The sequence below is a fragment of the Natator depressus genome, chromosome 7 (genome assembly GCF_965152275.1).
Source record: "Natator depressus isolate rNatDep1 chromosome 7, rNatDep2.hap1, whole genome shotgun sequence".
In the NCBI taxonomy this organism is placed as follows: domain Eukaryota; kingdom Metazoa; phylum Chordata; order Testudines; family Cheloniidae; genus Natator; species Natator depressus.
In genome coordinates this window covers 109,222,174-109,238,883 of record NC_134240.1, presented here as the reverse complement: position 1 = coordinate 109,238,883, position 16,710 = coordinate 109,222,174, and the positions used below count along the sequence as shown (strand labels likewise).

The 16,710-nt window shown below is 43.4% G+C and overlaps 1 protein-coding gene across 6 annotated transcripts in view; it reads left to right on the top strand.

The window, feature by feature from the left end:
• Positions 1-224: 224 nt before the first annotated feature.
• SLC18A2 (solute carrier family 18 member A2) overlaps positions 225-16,710 on the top strand; it is a 50,274-nt gene continuing 33,788 nt past the window's right edge. For 3 of the 6 annotated variants that reach the window (XM_074959272.1, XM_074959271.1, XM_074959267.1), the window contains exons 1-4: positions 225-376; positions 1,206-1,281; positions 2,271-2,421; positions 4,299-4,650. In XM_074959272.1, coding sequence (XP_074815373.1) covers positions 2,301-2,421; positions 4,299-4,650 — 473 coding nt within the window. In that variant the 5' untranslated portion in view covers positions 225-376; positions 1,206-1,281; positions 2,271-2,300. Of the gene's footprint in view, positions 377-1,205; positions 1,282-1,425; positions 1,498-2,270; positions 2,422-4,298; positions 4,651-16,710 lie in introns of all 6 variants that reach the window. The other 3 variants (XM_074959268.1, XM_074959269.1, XM_074959270.1) reach the window with 3 other exon arrangements.

Here is a 16,710-nt window from a genome sequence, read left to right as displayed (position 1 = left end):
CCCGGGCGTCGCGCTAGCTGGGCAGGGGCAGTCCGCAGCACGCGGTGCCTCGCCCGGGCAGGCGCTCGCTCGCTCCCCGGGGCACTAGGGTCCAAGGGGCTGGGTGGGAGGCAAAGGCAGGGGGGCTGCGGCAGGGGCTTGGGTTGGCGGCGGGGCTGCCTGGGGCAGGGCGCGCTGCAGCCCTTGCCCCAGAGGCGCCTGGGGGGCGATAAGCATCTGGCGTGACGTCAGGGAGGAGGCTGGTAAGTGGCGCTGCCCAGAGGCGCTCGGGGCTCTCGTCGCGGCTCCCCCGGCCCAGCAGGACGCCAGAGCGGAGCCCAGGCGGGCAGGACCCGCGGAGGGCGGACAGAGACCGGCAGCAAAAGAGCCGCGCAGGGTAAGCGCCACAGCAGCAGGGGCGCCCCGCCGAGCTCGCCCGCCGGTCCCAGGCGGGGAGCGAGAGATAATGGGCGGGAGCCGAGAGTTGGGGGGAGTGTGAGGGGGGGAGGGAGCAAGGGCACAGAGTGGGGGCAGTGGCAGAGACGGGGAGCGGTGATAACGGGGGGCAGGAGGCTGCGGGGGGCAGTGATAGTGGTGGGGAGTAAGGGGAATGTGGGGGCAGTGATAGTGGGGGTCTGTGGAGCGTGAGGGGGGCAATGGCAGAGATGGGGCACAATGATAGCTGGGGCAGGGATAATGTGAGGGGGCAGTGACAGTAGTGGGCTGTGAGGTCTGTGCTAGTGGGGAGCTGTGGAGCATGAGGGGGACGGGGAATGTGGGGGGCAGTGATGTGGGGACCTGGGGGGGCAGGGGGCTGTGCTAGTGGGGAGCTGTGGAGCATGAGGGGGACGGGGAATGTGGGGGGCAGTGATAGTGTGGGACTGTGGAGCACGAGGGAGCACTGGCAGAGACAGGAGCGGTGATAGCAGAGGACTGTTGGGGGCCGTGATAGTGGCGGGGGGGGGGGCGCTGTGGAGCGTGAGAGGGGCAGTGGCAGAGACGGGGACCAGTGACAGATGGGGAGTAAGGGGAAGGTGAGGGAGCAGTGATAGTGTGGGGTGGGGGCGGTGACAGCGGGGGGTTGGGGACTGTGGGGGGCAGTGATAGTGGGGGGGGGGGGGCTCTGGGAGCCTGAGGGGAGCAGTGACAAGGTGGGCAGAGACGGATTACTGGCCAGCGAGTGCTGTCCTTTCGATGAGACTGTCACATCTTTTGCAAACCTCCAGCCTCCCATCTGCCTGGTGGTTCAGAATCGTGAGCGAAGCGCGAGTTGAGCCCTGGCAGCAGCAGCAGCAGCTCCTGGTGAGAGTAAAGCATTTGACCCTTTGATGGGAAGGGCCGAGTTCCCGTCTATAACTCAGCCGTAGGACAGTGAATTGGAGCAGCTGAGTGAGACAGAACACTTGGAAAGGGGGAAGTTTGCTAGACGTTATTGTTTTACTGCAGATTCACGCCAGGTGCTGCCTTCCCTCCTGAGGCGGGGCTCCCAAGAACAGTTCGGCCGCACTGTATTTGGAGGTAGGCAGGCCTGGGACAGATTGAGCCCGGTCACGGCGGTACAATGTACCAGCCTGGCTGAAATGGCCCCGTTAGTCCTTGCAGAATCTAAGCTTCCTTTAAAAAAATAAGTTTCTAGTCCTTAAGGTTAAGAAGTTCTTGTAAACATGAACCAGTGCAGGGATGAGTTTGCAAGGGGAGAGAAGGAAACCACGCTGTACCACCTCTGTTTGTGGGGAAGGTCCCAAACCCAGCGGAATGGCTGCGATTCCTTTGTGCAGAACCGGTGGCTGGGGTGTAAAGGGCACAAGGCGGGGAGACGGGAGTGAAGGGCTGAGTAGATTTGCTCCATTTCTCTGCAGCAAGAGGATACAGAGGACTAATCCTCCTCCACGTGTTGGGGGCAGTTGTGCCAAGCTGTTGGGTTGCAGGAGGTGGGAATTTCTTTCACTTTATGACACATAATAATGACAATTTGAAGCCAGGATTTAACTGATCATTTTGAGAGAAACATCAGACTAGTCTAAGATTATGGGCAGAGATCTAACTACGCCTCTGCCGCCCACCCCTGAGTAAGAAAGAAACTAAACACGGTCTACAAAATTCCCCTATTGCTGGAAATGGGGAAACAAACCTGCGCCAACTAAGTGGGTCATGAAAGCAACAGGGAGACAGGCAAATCCAGGAAAAGCTAACTCTCCTTTATATGTTTCAGCGTAGCAGCCATGTTAGTCTGTATTCGCAAAAAGAAAATAATAAAAAATGCTTATTATATATCCTTTATATGTTTGCAGTGTAAGTCATTGCCTGAGGGAGCCTGAGCCATGGCTTGGAATGAATTCAGTGTCCTCAGCTGGCTCAGGGAGAGTCGGCAGTCCCGAAAACTAATTCTGCTTATTGTTTTCATTGCATTACTCCTGGACAACATGCTGCTTACTGTAGTGGGTATGTGGAACCTTTTCTTTCCAACTTATTTTAACAATAAAACCCCCTCAATGGATGCACTGAACAGTCTGTGTATGTTCTGCAAGTTTAATTGGTGTTTCTTTCTAAATAATACGTTATCTACAATACATGTTTTCAAATTATATGAGATATTCTAGATACTGCACAAATACATACCCACTCACCTCATAGTTTTGGTTTAGTTTATATTTATTTAAAAATACATGATAATTGTCTAAAAAGTTCTTCACAGAGTAACAATTACAGGTATCAGTAATTTCTAGTCAGAAAAAATTATCTGTCATTTTCTAAATTATTTTTAACTGTGTAGCATTTTCTTTCCTCTGTGGTCATGCAAACCAGAAGGACAGGCTAGATAACACTTGAGAAATATGTTTTCTCATGATAATTCTTGTCCACTCGCCCCCATCATCATTGTTCTTATGAGATGATTTTGGTGGCAAAGCAATATCATTGAGTCAGACTAGTATGAAGGCCTTTTAGATTGATTTTAAATAACTCACAACTTGGTTTAGTAAAATCAACTTTGATCAGAACAACACTGAAATCAATGGCAAAAGTTCCATGGTATATAGGAAGGACCTAACCTAATATTAGGATAGAATACTTACAGTTAAAAATTTAGATTTCAAGTTTTTGAACATTTTTAACTGGTTGTTTTAGAGGTCCTCATATTAATATAAATTTGGATACAAAGATGCAAATAAAAAAAAAGTCAAAAACAAGGGGAAAAGGGGAAAATACCAGTTTGTGTTCACACACTTGTATTGCATAGATATACACATTTAGCTTCTACAGATTTGACACCTTGGGCTATACCATGGCAGTTTTTAAACTAAACTCCTTATTGATTTCATTAGGGAGTTCAAATTAAAAAAGAAAAAACATGATGGCACAATATGGCCTCTAATGAAAGGCTAATATATATTTTTGGCAAGTACTTTTTTTTTAAAGGAAAATTGTTCTCTATGCATTTCATTGTTTGTTCACTAATTATGTTAGAAGACCTTTTATGTAATCTCAGTTTGCAGGTTTGCTGAAAAAATATATTTCATAACCATATATAGTTTCAGACTTTTGCAAGAGGCAATACACGTTAACAGCTGTTGATTTTGTCACTAATATTTCCTGATAAAAATTACTGTCTCACCTGCTTTTACTATTTTAAAAATACTAATTTTCCTTTATTATATATTAATCCAGTTAGGATACAGCTAATACCTTAAAACATGTACAGAATTTTACTTTTAAATTGCTTCCTTTTATGTGAACTTAACCCCCCCCCACCAATGAACAGCATGAACATCTTAGATCTCTATTTATTTATTTAATATAAAAATAATATAAAATCTTTCCCCTCTTAATAGTGTTATTCCCAGCAACATTTATTGAACATAATATATTTTTATTAGAATTTTCCTTGGTTTAAATGCCTTCTTATTGCAGTAAATGTTCTTTGTAAAAGCATCAGCCGACAAGACTACACAAATAATGTCTTGGGGTTCCTCACATGTTTTGCCCTTAAATAGTACTTGTGTAGACAGATAGTCATGCCTGTCAACATAAACTGAATATCTATGGAAAAGGCTTGCAGAAGTTGCTTATAACTACACTTCCTAATTATAATTCAGTACAGTCAGTATTTTTTTTCCTGGAATAACATTTGTTGTTGTAATTCTTTGCTGAAGTCACAAAAAAAAATCAACAAACTCTTTAGCACTGTTCTATATAGCAAAGCCCTATTTTTATTTGTTCTGATGATACATTTTCTGTGATAAAGTATGCAAGCTAATGAAATTATGGCATTTACATACAACAGATGCTAAGTTACTTACATATTGTGTTTGCTTTTCCAGTGCCAATAATTCCCAGTTACCTGTACAGCATTAAACACCAGAAAAATGAAACAGAAATCCAGACTATGAGACCTGAGATAACTACATCAACTGTGGCCAGTTTTCAAAGCATCTTCTCCTATTATGACAACTCCACAATGGATACTGGAAGTCAGTCTGATAGGACAAGATCAAGAGATTTGTATCATACTCAGACAGAGCAAATGGTGGTAAATGTGACTAATATACCATCCGATTGCCCCACGGCAGACAAGGACTTGCTAAATGAAAATGTCCAAGTTGGTTTATTGTTCGCTTCCAAAGCCACTGTGCAGCTAATCACAAACCCTTTCATAGGGCCAATGACAAACAGGTATGTTATTGCTTTTATACTGTTAGAATTTTATACTAAGATTTTACTATAATCAGTATTTCAAACAAAGATTTATTTTCTTTTTCCCCCAACTCCCTGGAGTTCTCATTTCATTTATAGCCCCTGGAATATGTTTGACTATCCTATCTGCTTTATAATTAAAGCTTTTTCAAAGTAAACTGGTGTATTATGCTTGAACCATGTTGCTACTTTAATCATCATCCAGTTTCTTTTCAACTCCTTGGTCTGCATATCTTTATAGAAGCTTTTACTGAAAGGGTCAGTCAAGTTCTTTGAGTACTGCTAACAAAAATACTACATTACTGGGCCAGAAAGTCAAGATGGTTCAGTAACTAAAACAGCCAGATCATTGTGAGTAAACCTATAATGTGAGAATTTGATGTTGAAGTTGTAGGCAGCATTCAGAATTTTTTCCTTGCATGTGCTGTAGAGTATTTATAGTGCATCTTGCGAATCTAGGACTCTGGTTAATGTTCCATGAGCATATAGTGAGGAAAAAAAAATGCAAAGCTGTGCTTGACCTCAGTGGGAAAGGGAGCAAGACAAGACTATTGTATATATAGTTGATGCTTTGCTGTTCCATCACTGAACTACAATATAGGCTGCTAGATCCTCAGCTGCTTGAGGATCATTGAAATCAATGGTGTCACATTGATTTACGTTAGCTCATGTTCTGGTCCAATGTCTTCATACAAAATGTGCTTTTGTAGATGTCATATATATGGAAATATTGAAAGGAAGTGTGTTTAAAGCGGGCATTGCTGAAAATGTATTTGAATGGAATTAGAACCACAGCCATAGTATTCATACTATTAGTATTTATTCAATGAAATTCAAAAAGAAAATAAATGAAGCACTGGTGTTTTTTGTTTGGAGATAGTGCATTTATAAATTTAGTTTATTTTAAGCGTTTGGTGTAAGTGGAACAGACTAGAGGTTATTTTATTGATGATAGCTCAAGTAGTACAGAAATGACAATATCATAATAAGTGACATGATGAATATGTGGACAGGAGTTCCATGTGTACAAAGTACAATACTTGTAAACTTGATAGATTTTTTTTAAACAATTGTGGGAGTTACATTTTTAATTATAAAAATGAACATCATTTTAAAGCCCTGTTTTAATGTTAATGATTTGTGTGCGTGTTCCCCATTGAAGCAATTTCTTTCAATCCCTGGGCATAACACAGTGACGTTACCTAATCAGTAAGATGTATGAGAATATAGGATCCCTGTGTAAAAGGTTACTTCCGATTTTGTTTAAAGACAAAGCATTATTTTTTGTGTTTTAGATATAAGCTGTTCTTTCAACAAACAGTTTTCTCTCTGGAAAGTGGTCTTTGGCTAGCTCTCTATTATGTTATCCTGGTCAGATGGTTTTCTTTTGTTGGAGCATGCAATGCTTATCATGCATGCCAGTTATACAAACAATCAAAACATTGGAAGTACTAGATATTTCTGCTTCTGAAGTCAAAACTGATATCCCTCTTAAATCTTTGTGCTTGTCTATACACAGAAGATGTAACAGTTTAACTAAATTTTTAGTTTTAAACTGATAGAGCGATATATAGTACAGTGGGGTTTGCACTGGTCAAATCTTCCATTAAATCTGTGCAAGTTTGTGTTTAGACCAACCTTTAAACAAGATTCTCTCTCATCGCATCTCAGACCCCCTTGCAAAATGTTTATGTAAATGCCTAGTGGATGTAAGGGATTTTTTGTTGCTCATCAGCAACTCCTATCAATTTATTCATCAACAGTCATAATTATGATAAAGATGGCATGTAGATTATTTGCCTAGATTGATACATTTTAATTATAATTTTGCAAGGATATATCCCACACACAGACACTTTCATATAAAAAATAGTAATCTTTTAATAATATGCCATTTACAAGTATTCTATTGATTTTGTTAGTGGTCAATTTAAGTGGTCACATTGGTAATACAGTTTATGTAGTTTCTTCAGAAAAAGTACATGTGGAAGTGCCTGGAAGCAAGGGTGTGTGCATAATTATGGGTTCATATCTGTTTGTATTTTATGAACAAAGTCCTGATGCAGCTGTGTCTTGGGAGGGGGGACATTGCTCCTGTGGAGCTGTGCTCTGGGGAGGATACAGGATGTGGTCACTGCCGGGGCACAAAACCTCCACACAGATGGCCCTGAGCTCCTATGGATCTCTACGGATCTGTGTGGATCTCTGGGATCCACTAGGTTTGAGAATGGTCCGCCTAGCTTATTATTATTATTTTTTAAACATGGCTATCCCCTCCTTCTCATCAGGCTGATGTCGGGAGAGCTTTCTGAGAGGTTGCACACTGAGATTTCCTCCCGGACACTTCCTGGACATTTTTCCAATGGGAGGGAGTGTTGTGAGCCATTGTATTACCTATCATATTGTATGCGGGCAGTGTAAAATTCATGTTGTCCTTAACTATTAATTTCCTGTTTAAGTGTTTGAGCCTTGTAAACAAACAGTATATTCTTTTTAAATATACAGAAAAGAATGTGATCGTGACACAATAACCCTAACTTTAATCCATTGAGTGTTGTGGTTTAATGTATAATTTTTACCTTGACCTCAGTATCTAAATACTTTCTTTTGAGGGATGTTTTAAGGAAAATATCATCAATTAATATATTCATCACCTCACAGCAGAGTTTTTTGGTGAAGAACTTATAATAGCTATTTCTCTCTCTCTCTGTAGGTTAAATAGAAAGTGTAACAATATTGATTTATTATAGGTGGAACTGGTAGCCCTGCCTATAGTTGCCACAGACTTCTCCTTATAAATACCCTGTTTTCAGTTGTTAATAACTTTGCCAAACTAAATTGTTCAGCCTGAGCTTTTCCACACTGGGTGTCGTCTTCAAGTTGAATTTTTTTTGGAAAGTTTAAATAAAAATGGTTCTGCTATTTCCAAGAACGGGATTGGGGAAAAAATAAGTTTTGTCCATGTTAAAAAAAGTCTTATAACCTTTTGGTGAGAAGCTCAGCATGTTTCTTTCTCAAAAGAGTTGCATGTTATGTTTTTGTTTTTAGATTTCTGGGGAGAATGATATTTATTTTGGGTTATTGTTCAGATTGTATGAAGAAATGTGCCCTTTTAAGCACTCAAGTTTGTATTTGATGCAACCGATAATTGCATTAATTTCACTTTGCAGCTGTAACTGGCTCTCTTTTGACTTGTTTTTAGAGTTTTTCAGGATTTTTTTCCATCTTTTTTCTTTTGTGTAGTTAGAGATGGTTTTAATTTTAATTACTAGATTAGTGAATTAAAGGAGTGAGTGATGCTAACTAATGGCTGTTGTACATTCCAGCATCATTCAGTGGACAGCTGACAAAATATGGATACTCCTTAGAGAACTAGGGGTATGTCTACACAGAAAAAACTGTACCTGGACTAGCTTACCTGAGCTAGTTTACATCCAGCTAGTTTGGGAAACAGTAACAGTGCAGACAGTGCAATGCAGTCACGATAAGCCGTGTATGGATCTTGGGTACATATTCTGTTCACTAGCCTGCTCCAAAGCCTGGACTGTGCTGTCTTACCTGAGGTTGTGTCTACAATACATTATGCTAGCCTCTGTGCTCCCAGATGGGAGCCAGGGGGAAGCTGCCCAGGGCTTCTTGCCTCAGGCAGGGAGATCCACACCCGGAGTCAGGTCAGCTGCCATGCTCCCGGCAGGAAGCTGGAACTCTGAGGGGCAGCAGGGCTCCAAACAGAGAGTGTGGTGTCCGGACAGCAGCCCAAGCTGGGAGTCTGGTGGCAGCCCAGTTTGGAGTGGAGACCCAGAGACAGCTTTCTTGTCAATTTCAGGGCTCCAGTGGAGCCCAGAAATTGACAAGAATAACATCCAACAGTGGATCTAAAGAACACAGTGTCTACACCAGTGGTCTACAACCTTTTTACGCCCAAGATCACTTTTTGAATTTAAGGGCAACCCAGGATCTATCCTGCCCCTTCCCCGAGGCCCTGCCCCTTCCCCAAAGCATCGCCCTGCTCACTCCATTCCCCCCCTCTCTCCGTCACTTGCTCTTCTCCACCCTCACTCATTTTCACCAGACTGGGGTAGGGGTTTGGGGGGGGGTGTGGGCTCTAGGCTGGGACTGAGAGCTTTGCAGTGTGGGAGGGGGCTCTGGGCTAAGCCTGGGTCAGAGGGTTGGGGTGCAGGAGGGGGTGAGGGGTGCAAGCTTTGGGAGGGAGTTTGGGTGCTGGGGGGCTCCAGACTGGGGCAGAGGGTTGGAGTGCAGGAGGGGCCTTGGGGTGCTGGCTCTGGGAGGGGGTTCAGGGCTGGGGCTTGGGGTGCAGGATGGGGGTCAGGGTGCAGGAGGGGGTATGGGGTGCTGGCTTCAGGAGGGGGCTCAGGGCTGGGGTGTAGCCTCCTGCCGGGCAGCACTTACCTCCGGCGGTCCTGGTCTGCAGTGTAGCGTGGCTGCCGCTAAGGCAGGCTCCCTGCCTACCCTGGCCCCACGCCGCTCCCGAAAGGGGCCAACGTGCCCCTGCAGCCCCTGGGGATGGGAGAGGGGGCATGTGATTCTGCGTGCTGCCCCTCTCTGCAAACACCAGCCCTGCAGCTTCCATTGGCCACTACTCCCTGTTCCTGGCCAATTGGAGGTGCAGGGGGCAGTGTTTGCAGGCAGGAGCAGCGCGTGGAGGGAGACCCCTGCCACGCACCCTGCCCTGGGGCTGCGCTGGCTGCTTCCGGGAGTGGCGTGGGGCCGGGGCAGGCAGGGAGCCTTAGCGGCAGCCCCGTTGCACTCCAGAGATCGTGATTGACTGGGAGATCCTCTAGGATTGACCAGTGGATTGTGATCAACTGGTTGGTGACCACTGGTCTACACATACACACTGTGTCGCCCTAACTACAGCAACATAAGTCCTTCGCCTCTTATCGAGGTGGTTTTATTATGTTGGCATGGTAGGGGAGTAACATTGGTGGAAGGAGCATTTGAATATGTACACCTCCACTGTTTTGTCCTCGAAAGCTGACTTTTGTCAACAAACTGTGTGTAGGCCTCATACTGTTACCTGTGCTAGCTAGATTCAAGCTAGCTTGGATAGGCTAGCCCAGTGGTTCTCAAACTTTTGTACTGGTGACCCCTTTCACACAGCAAGCCTCTGAGTGCGACCCCCCCTTATAAATTAAAAACACTTTTTTTATATTTAACACTATTATAAATGCTGGAGGTGAAGTGGGGCTTGGGGTGGAGGCTGACAGCTCACGACCACCCATGGAATAACCTTGTGACATCCTGAGGAGTCATGACCCCCAGTCTGAGAACCCCAGCCCATGCGCTGCTTGTGTTGTGTAGGCATACCCATTGTTTGCCATGCAAGAGTGAATAGCGCAGTCTGCTTTCAGTCTAAATCAGGGATCTCAAACTCGAATCACCACGGGGGTCACATGAGGACTAATACATTGGCCCAAGAGTGGCATCAGTGACACCCCTCCACCCGCCTGCCCTGGCTCTGCCCCCACTCCACCCCTTCCATGAGGCCCTGCCCCTTCCCCACCTCAAGTCCAACCCCTTCCCCAAAGTCCCCAGCCCAACTCTACCCCCTCCCTGCCCCTTCCCACCCCTTCCACGCCCCCAGTCCAACCCCTTCCCCAAAGTCCCCACCCCAACTCTGCCCCCTCCCTGCCCCTATTCCAACCCCTTCCCCAAATCCCCGCCCCGACCCGCCTCTTCTCCACCTCCTCCCCTGAGCTGCTCCCCGCTCCTCCTCCCCTCTGGAAAGTGCTAAGCGCCGCCAAACAGCTGTTTGGTGGTGGGAAGTGCCTGGAGGTAGGCAGAGGAGCGGGGATGCGGCACGCTGGGGGAAGAGGAGCGGTGGGAAGGGGAGCTTGGAGGCCGACAGGAGATAACTTGCGGGGGAGGGGGGGCTTGGCGGGCTGCAGGAAATAACCCTGTGGGCCACGTGTTTGAGACCCCTGCTCTAAATATTGGTAAAAGTCACTTTAAAAAAGCAAATATAGAGCTAGATTGTGGCTTTTCCGTAAGCCCACAGGCAGAATCTAATCACGCTGCCTCAGGAGCAGACCAGGGATCATATAACTCAGTCACAATTGATCCCTGCTTCCTCACCTGGGTTTGGAGTGGAGTGGGTAGGGAGTCATCTGCTGCAACAGGTTTACCAGATCTGGTGGGGTTTCACCGCCCCCCGTCCCCCCTCCCCACCCCCACCCCCCCCCGACTTTTGAAAAGAAGCCTAGACTGGTTTGGACATAGATGATGAAAATATTCTCCTTTGCCATGATGTTCCCACTTCATAGACAGTGAATAATGTCCAGCTTCCACATAGTGGCAATTTCAAGTATTTTACTATTTCTTCCCTTGAAAACAGGCTCCTGCACAAGCCAATGTCAAAATCTATCTAGGATTCAAATATGACAGTATAATTTGACTTCATTTAGCAGACAGAGGGACAGAAACAAACATTAGACACCTACTGAATGTTTCAGAAAGCAGCCATTTTGAAGTCTTGCAATCTCTAACTGTTAGAATTTTAGATTTTGTATAGAATTTTCTTCTAGGAAATTTCACACTTAAAATCCTCCCCTATGCTGGACAAGACAAGTTCAGGGCCTCATTAATATCCTTAGTGAAATAACACAAACTCATACACAAGATTGATAAACAAATAGCACTTGCCATATTTGCAACTAACATCAACTTTTGATATATTGAACATCCACAAGTCAAGAAAGTTAAAAGTACGTGACCAGGCTATACTTATCCCTCAATGATTGCAGCTTGAAGTCAGTGTGACTTGTGCTCCGAAGTGACTTCAGAGTTGGATTCTCTAAAGCTCCTAGGGGCGTAACTTTAGGCTCCTAATTTTTGAAAAATTTGGCCCATGTGTATAACAAAATGTTTGTGAACTTTTCAAATGTATTGAAGTATAAATAATTTTTCATTGTTAATACGGAAGCAATTTTGTTTTGAAGTGACAAAGGTTTTAACGCCACCAGGTCAAAGATTTTAATGCCACTAAGAGAAAAAAATTATACAAGTCAGTTTTAGCCCCTGTTGCTGCATATAGATATGTACTGTGCTTAACTTTAAAGACAAGTAATTATTTTTAAGTCAGGGGAATTATTCTTGTGAATAAAATTACATACCTGCCTAAGTATTTGCAGGCTGAGAGCCTTAATTTTCAGTATTTTGTTTTGCCCTGTAGCAGTTTTGTAAAATTCAGGTAAGATACCTTTAGCAGTAGTAGCATTTAACCTCCCACTCCCTAGTCTTTATAAAATGTAGTACATTATAAATTTTAATCTAAAATTGCAATAGCACAAATCATCAAATTAGATTTACAAAGTCTCAACCTGAATTAAATACATGATTTTAAAAATAAGTAATTTAATCATCCCACACTGTCAAAACCAGGGTGATAAGTGCTTGAAACCTTAATTATGGAGAAACCATCAACTTTCTACAACAAAGCAACATCAGGCCAAAGACTGAAACCTTTGTCCTTTAGCTCCCAAACCACAGCTCCCAGGTCCTTGAGCTGAAGGAAGTCACTTAGCTGTCTGTTATAGAAGTGCTTTTATGTTCTTTTTAAGTTATAGGCAGCGATTATAGGGTAGTGTTCTCTCTCTCTCTCACCCACCCAGCCACCCGCACTAGTATTTTCAAAAGGGGCATCAAATACTCAGTGCTTCAGTTTCTGTTTGCCCAATGAGTTAAGCACCCAAAATAAGTGGACATTTTGGAAAATCTTGGTTGTAGGAGCTCATCTTGTTCCCATTTAAAATAACAGAAACCCCCGGTCCTTTTCCCCTCCCCCCCTCAAATTGACATTAATGGCAGCAGGATGGATCCCTGCAGCTATCCACAAAAAATCATTAATAACCTTGCTTAAATCTCAACTTATGTTCTTTTAGTATAGCTCATGCATGGGATTTAACTATTTGGAAAAGGTAGTAGCAAGCTGTATTTGAGCTAAAAAGAGAAAATGAAATGTTAAACAAAAGCCAGAACATCTCAGATCTGGATAAGTTTTTAATTACATGGTATTAACTCTATAACTTAAATTTTCTTTAACTTTGTAGACAGTCTCCTTTGCATCTGATGCACATCTGGCAATTTTCAATCCAAAACATACTTTCCAAGACAAAATTACAGGAGAAATAAAACAGGGCTTAATAATAATGGAAGCTTGTTGCTACCTTAGCTATGCAGAGTGACAGTTTGTTGGAAGAGGTAAGACCCTTAACAATATTTGAGTTTGCTTCCTGCTGCCTTATGTAGTCATTTACATAGATGTAAAGTGGGTGCAAAACAGCATTTTATATTTAGTTTACACACAGATTCATAGATTCTAAGGCCAGAAGGGACCACTGTGGTCATCTAGTCTTATCTCCTTCATAATATATGGTCACGGAACTTGCCCAGAATAATTCCTTTGGAACTATACCATCTATTCTCGATTTAAAGATTGTTAATGATGGAGAATCCACCACAAGCCTTGGTAAATTGTTGTAATGATTAATTACCCTCACTGGTGAAAAATTTACATATTATTTCCATTCTGAATTTATCTAGCTTCAATTTCCAGCCATTGGATCTTGTTGTACCTTTGTCTGCTAGGGTGAAGAGCCTATTATCAAATATTTGTTCCACCACATGCATATGTATGGGCTAATCAAGTCACCCTTAACCTTCTATTTGTAAGCTAAATAGATTGAGCTCTGTCACTGTAAGGCATGTTTTCTAATGCTTTAATAATTCTTGTGGCTCTTCTCTGGCCACAGCATCACAGGAGTCATGTTCAGCTGATGATCTACCATTTACATGTGTAAATGACTACAGAAGGCATAAGGAAGTTAAGAATCAGGCCCATTCACCTAGACCAAGAGAACAGAAGTATTAGGTAACAGGGCAGCAGTGAGATGATAGGCTAAATTTCCTTTGCTGAAAATGGCAGAATTCTCAGAGTAAACATGTCAAAACGCAGAACACAGACAGCCTATTCTCAGTTACACCAATACTTCTCTGGAATAATGGCACTGAAATCAAAGTATTTGCACCAGTGGGAGTAACAAAAAACACTGTTTCTGCTACCTTTGCCTTGTTTCAATTTTATTTTATTGCAACACAAAACCCATCAATGGTTTATCTCACTACCATAAGGTAATTTTGTTAATTAGTGTAAACCAGGATCTGAATGAACTCTTTCCTGCTATCTGTTGATGAATTGTGGGGGGGACCTCCCTCGGAGCAAACCACATTTGCACAGACACACCTACTTTGCCTAGGTGATCAGTAGACAGACCTGCATTGCCAAAGTGATCATTTTGGGCTGTTGTGGGTTAAAATTTACTTTAGTGTTGGATACAGGGGCAAGGAAATGTTATTTTCTTTATTGTATGACTAAAGGGCAGGAAAAAAAATAATTAAATTCATGGAGGTAAATGGTACAGGGAATGTAATGTAACATGAGTTTACCGAAAATAGATCATGCCAGAGTGACCTGTTTTCCTCCTTTGAGAAAATAACAGATTTTTTAGATAAGGGGAAATGCAGTAGATCTAATATACTTGGATTTCAGTAAAGCATTTGGCATGGTACCACATGGGAAATTATTAGTTAAATTAGGAAAGATGGGGATCAGTACAACGATTGTAAGGTGGAAAAGGAACGGGCTAAAAGGGAGAAGGCAACGGGTTGTGCTGAAAGGTGAATTATCAGACTGGAAGGAAGTTACTAATGGAGTTACTCAAGGATTGGTCTTGGGACCGGTTTTATTCAATATTTTTATTAATGACCTTGGCACAGATTGGAGGAGCTAATGATACTACATTGGGAGGCATCATCAATACAGAGGAGGACTGGAATATTCTATCGGTAGATCTGGATGACGTTGAAGACTGGAGTGACAGAAATAGGATGAAATTCAATAGTACAAAGTGAAAGAATATGCACTTAAGGTCTATTAAGAAGAATTTGTGCTACAGCCTGGAGGCTGATCAGTTGGAAGCAACAGAGGAAGGGAAAGACCTGGGTGTTGGGGTGTTGATCATAGGATGACAATGAGCCACCAATGTGATGTGGCTGTGAAAAAGACAAATGCAATGTAGGATGTATGAGCTCAGGCATTTCCAGTAGAGATAGAGAAGTATTAATGCCATTGTGCAAGGAACTGGTAAGACCACATTTGGAATACCGTGTACCGTTGTGGTCACCCACATGTGTGAAAGATGAATTTAAACTGGAATAGGTGTAGAGAAGCACTACTAAGATAGCCTACCTGATGAGAGGAGACTGGAAGAGCTTGGCTTCTTTAGTTTAGCAAAAAGAAGGCTGAGAGGGGAATACGATTGCTCTCCATAAATACATTAGGTGGTAAATACCAGGGAGGGTGAAGAGATGTTTAAGCTAAAGGACAATGCTGGCACAAGAATAAATGGATATAAACTGGTCACGAACAAATTCAGGCTGTAAATTAGAAGATTTCTAACCATCAGAGGAGTGAGGTTCTGGAACAGCCTTCCAATAGGAGTTGTGGAGGGAAACAACATAATTAGTTTTAAGAGACAACTGGGCAAATTTATGAGTGGAATTGCATGGTGGTGTTGCTTGTGATGGCAGAGGGCAGGGCTCAAGAGGCCCTAGGGCTCACTTTCTGGTTTATGTCTTAGGTTCCAAAAAGCTCATGCTTTAGGGTTTCAGCTAGTCACCTACAGGGGTCAGGAAGAGATCCTCCCCCACCATGAATTCTGGGTGGGGGTTGACCTTCTTCCTCTGATGTATCAGGTATGGCCATGGTTGGAGATAGCTCATCGGATGGGATGGGCCATGGCTCTAATGTGGCACCGAGGAGTCTCTCTCCCAGGTGCTTGGCTGGTTGATTCTTGCTCATATGCTCAGGGGCAGGAGGCAAACCCATGTGAATGCTCCTCTGAATTCTGGCACTTCACTGAGCTAGGACAACCAACTGTGAGGGGGGTGCAGCAGAGGGAAGTGGCATGTTAAAGGGACATTCACCCATTGGACTTTCACTCTGCAAGGTGAGAAACTGAAGCAAAGGACTTGTGTTCAAGATACTATGGGGCAGATGTTCTACTTATTGTTACTTCACTATTGTGTCCTTACTTTTGCGTCATTATTGTGGAGTTTTCCCAAATTAATAAGTTTCCTTTGGCTCTTAATAAAAGTTTTCTTTTGTCATACACAGATTTGGTACTTGTGAGCAAGAAAGTATTACCTCTTGGCACCTAGGGGTGTTTAGTTCTTTCAGATTTCTGGGTGGGGGCTTGAGCTGGATTTGTCTTGTACTGTTAAAAGGAACCCCCTAGATATGGAACCTTGTTGCTGACGATGCCACCTGGCAGAAGGGTTACATGAGTGTAATCACTACCAGACAATTCTGTAATATTGGCTCCATCTTGTCACTGAATCTCAGCAATTTATACATACTTTATCCATAGCTGCCTTCCCCCACTGATTAATGATAGGTATTCTTCCTGAAGTCAGAAATACTTCCGAAAGCTTTTCTAGCTGCAGAGAGCCCTTTGAAACATATTGGATTTTGTCTCAGATTTACCACTGAGCAAGTAATTCCCTACTTGTGGAATTAAAAAGAGAGTGAAAGCAAAAGGAGCAGTAGAGATAGAAGAGATTTACAGGTCTCAGGGTTTTCCTCTGCTGTATGGTGTAGAGATATCACAAATCTGGGGAGAAAAGTCATGGGAAGGGAACAGAAGCTACATGAAATGTTCTAACCCTTTGCATAGTCACAACATTTCCCTGTACACAAAGCACCACAGAGCAACGAGGGGGAGTGGCCCAGGAGAAAGGGGGAGGAGTAATTAAAATAGTTGCTATGTGGGCTTATTTACATGTTAGAAAAAGTTTAGTAACTGATCTGATCGGAGCACATACTCCTAATCTGTGCATTGTAAACTCTATTGGAGGGGTCAGAAAACACTGCTACAGACCAGGACCTAATGGTTGCACAGCAGCCAACTAATCAGTGCTGCTATTTTAGGAGGATGTGCAGGTGTATTAAGAGAGGACCAA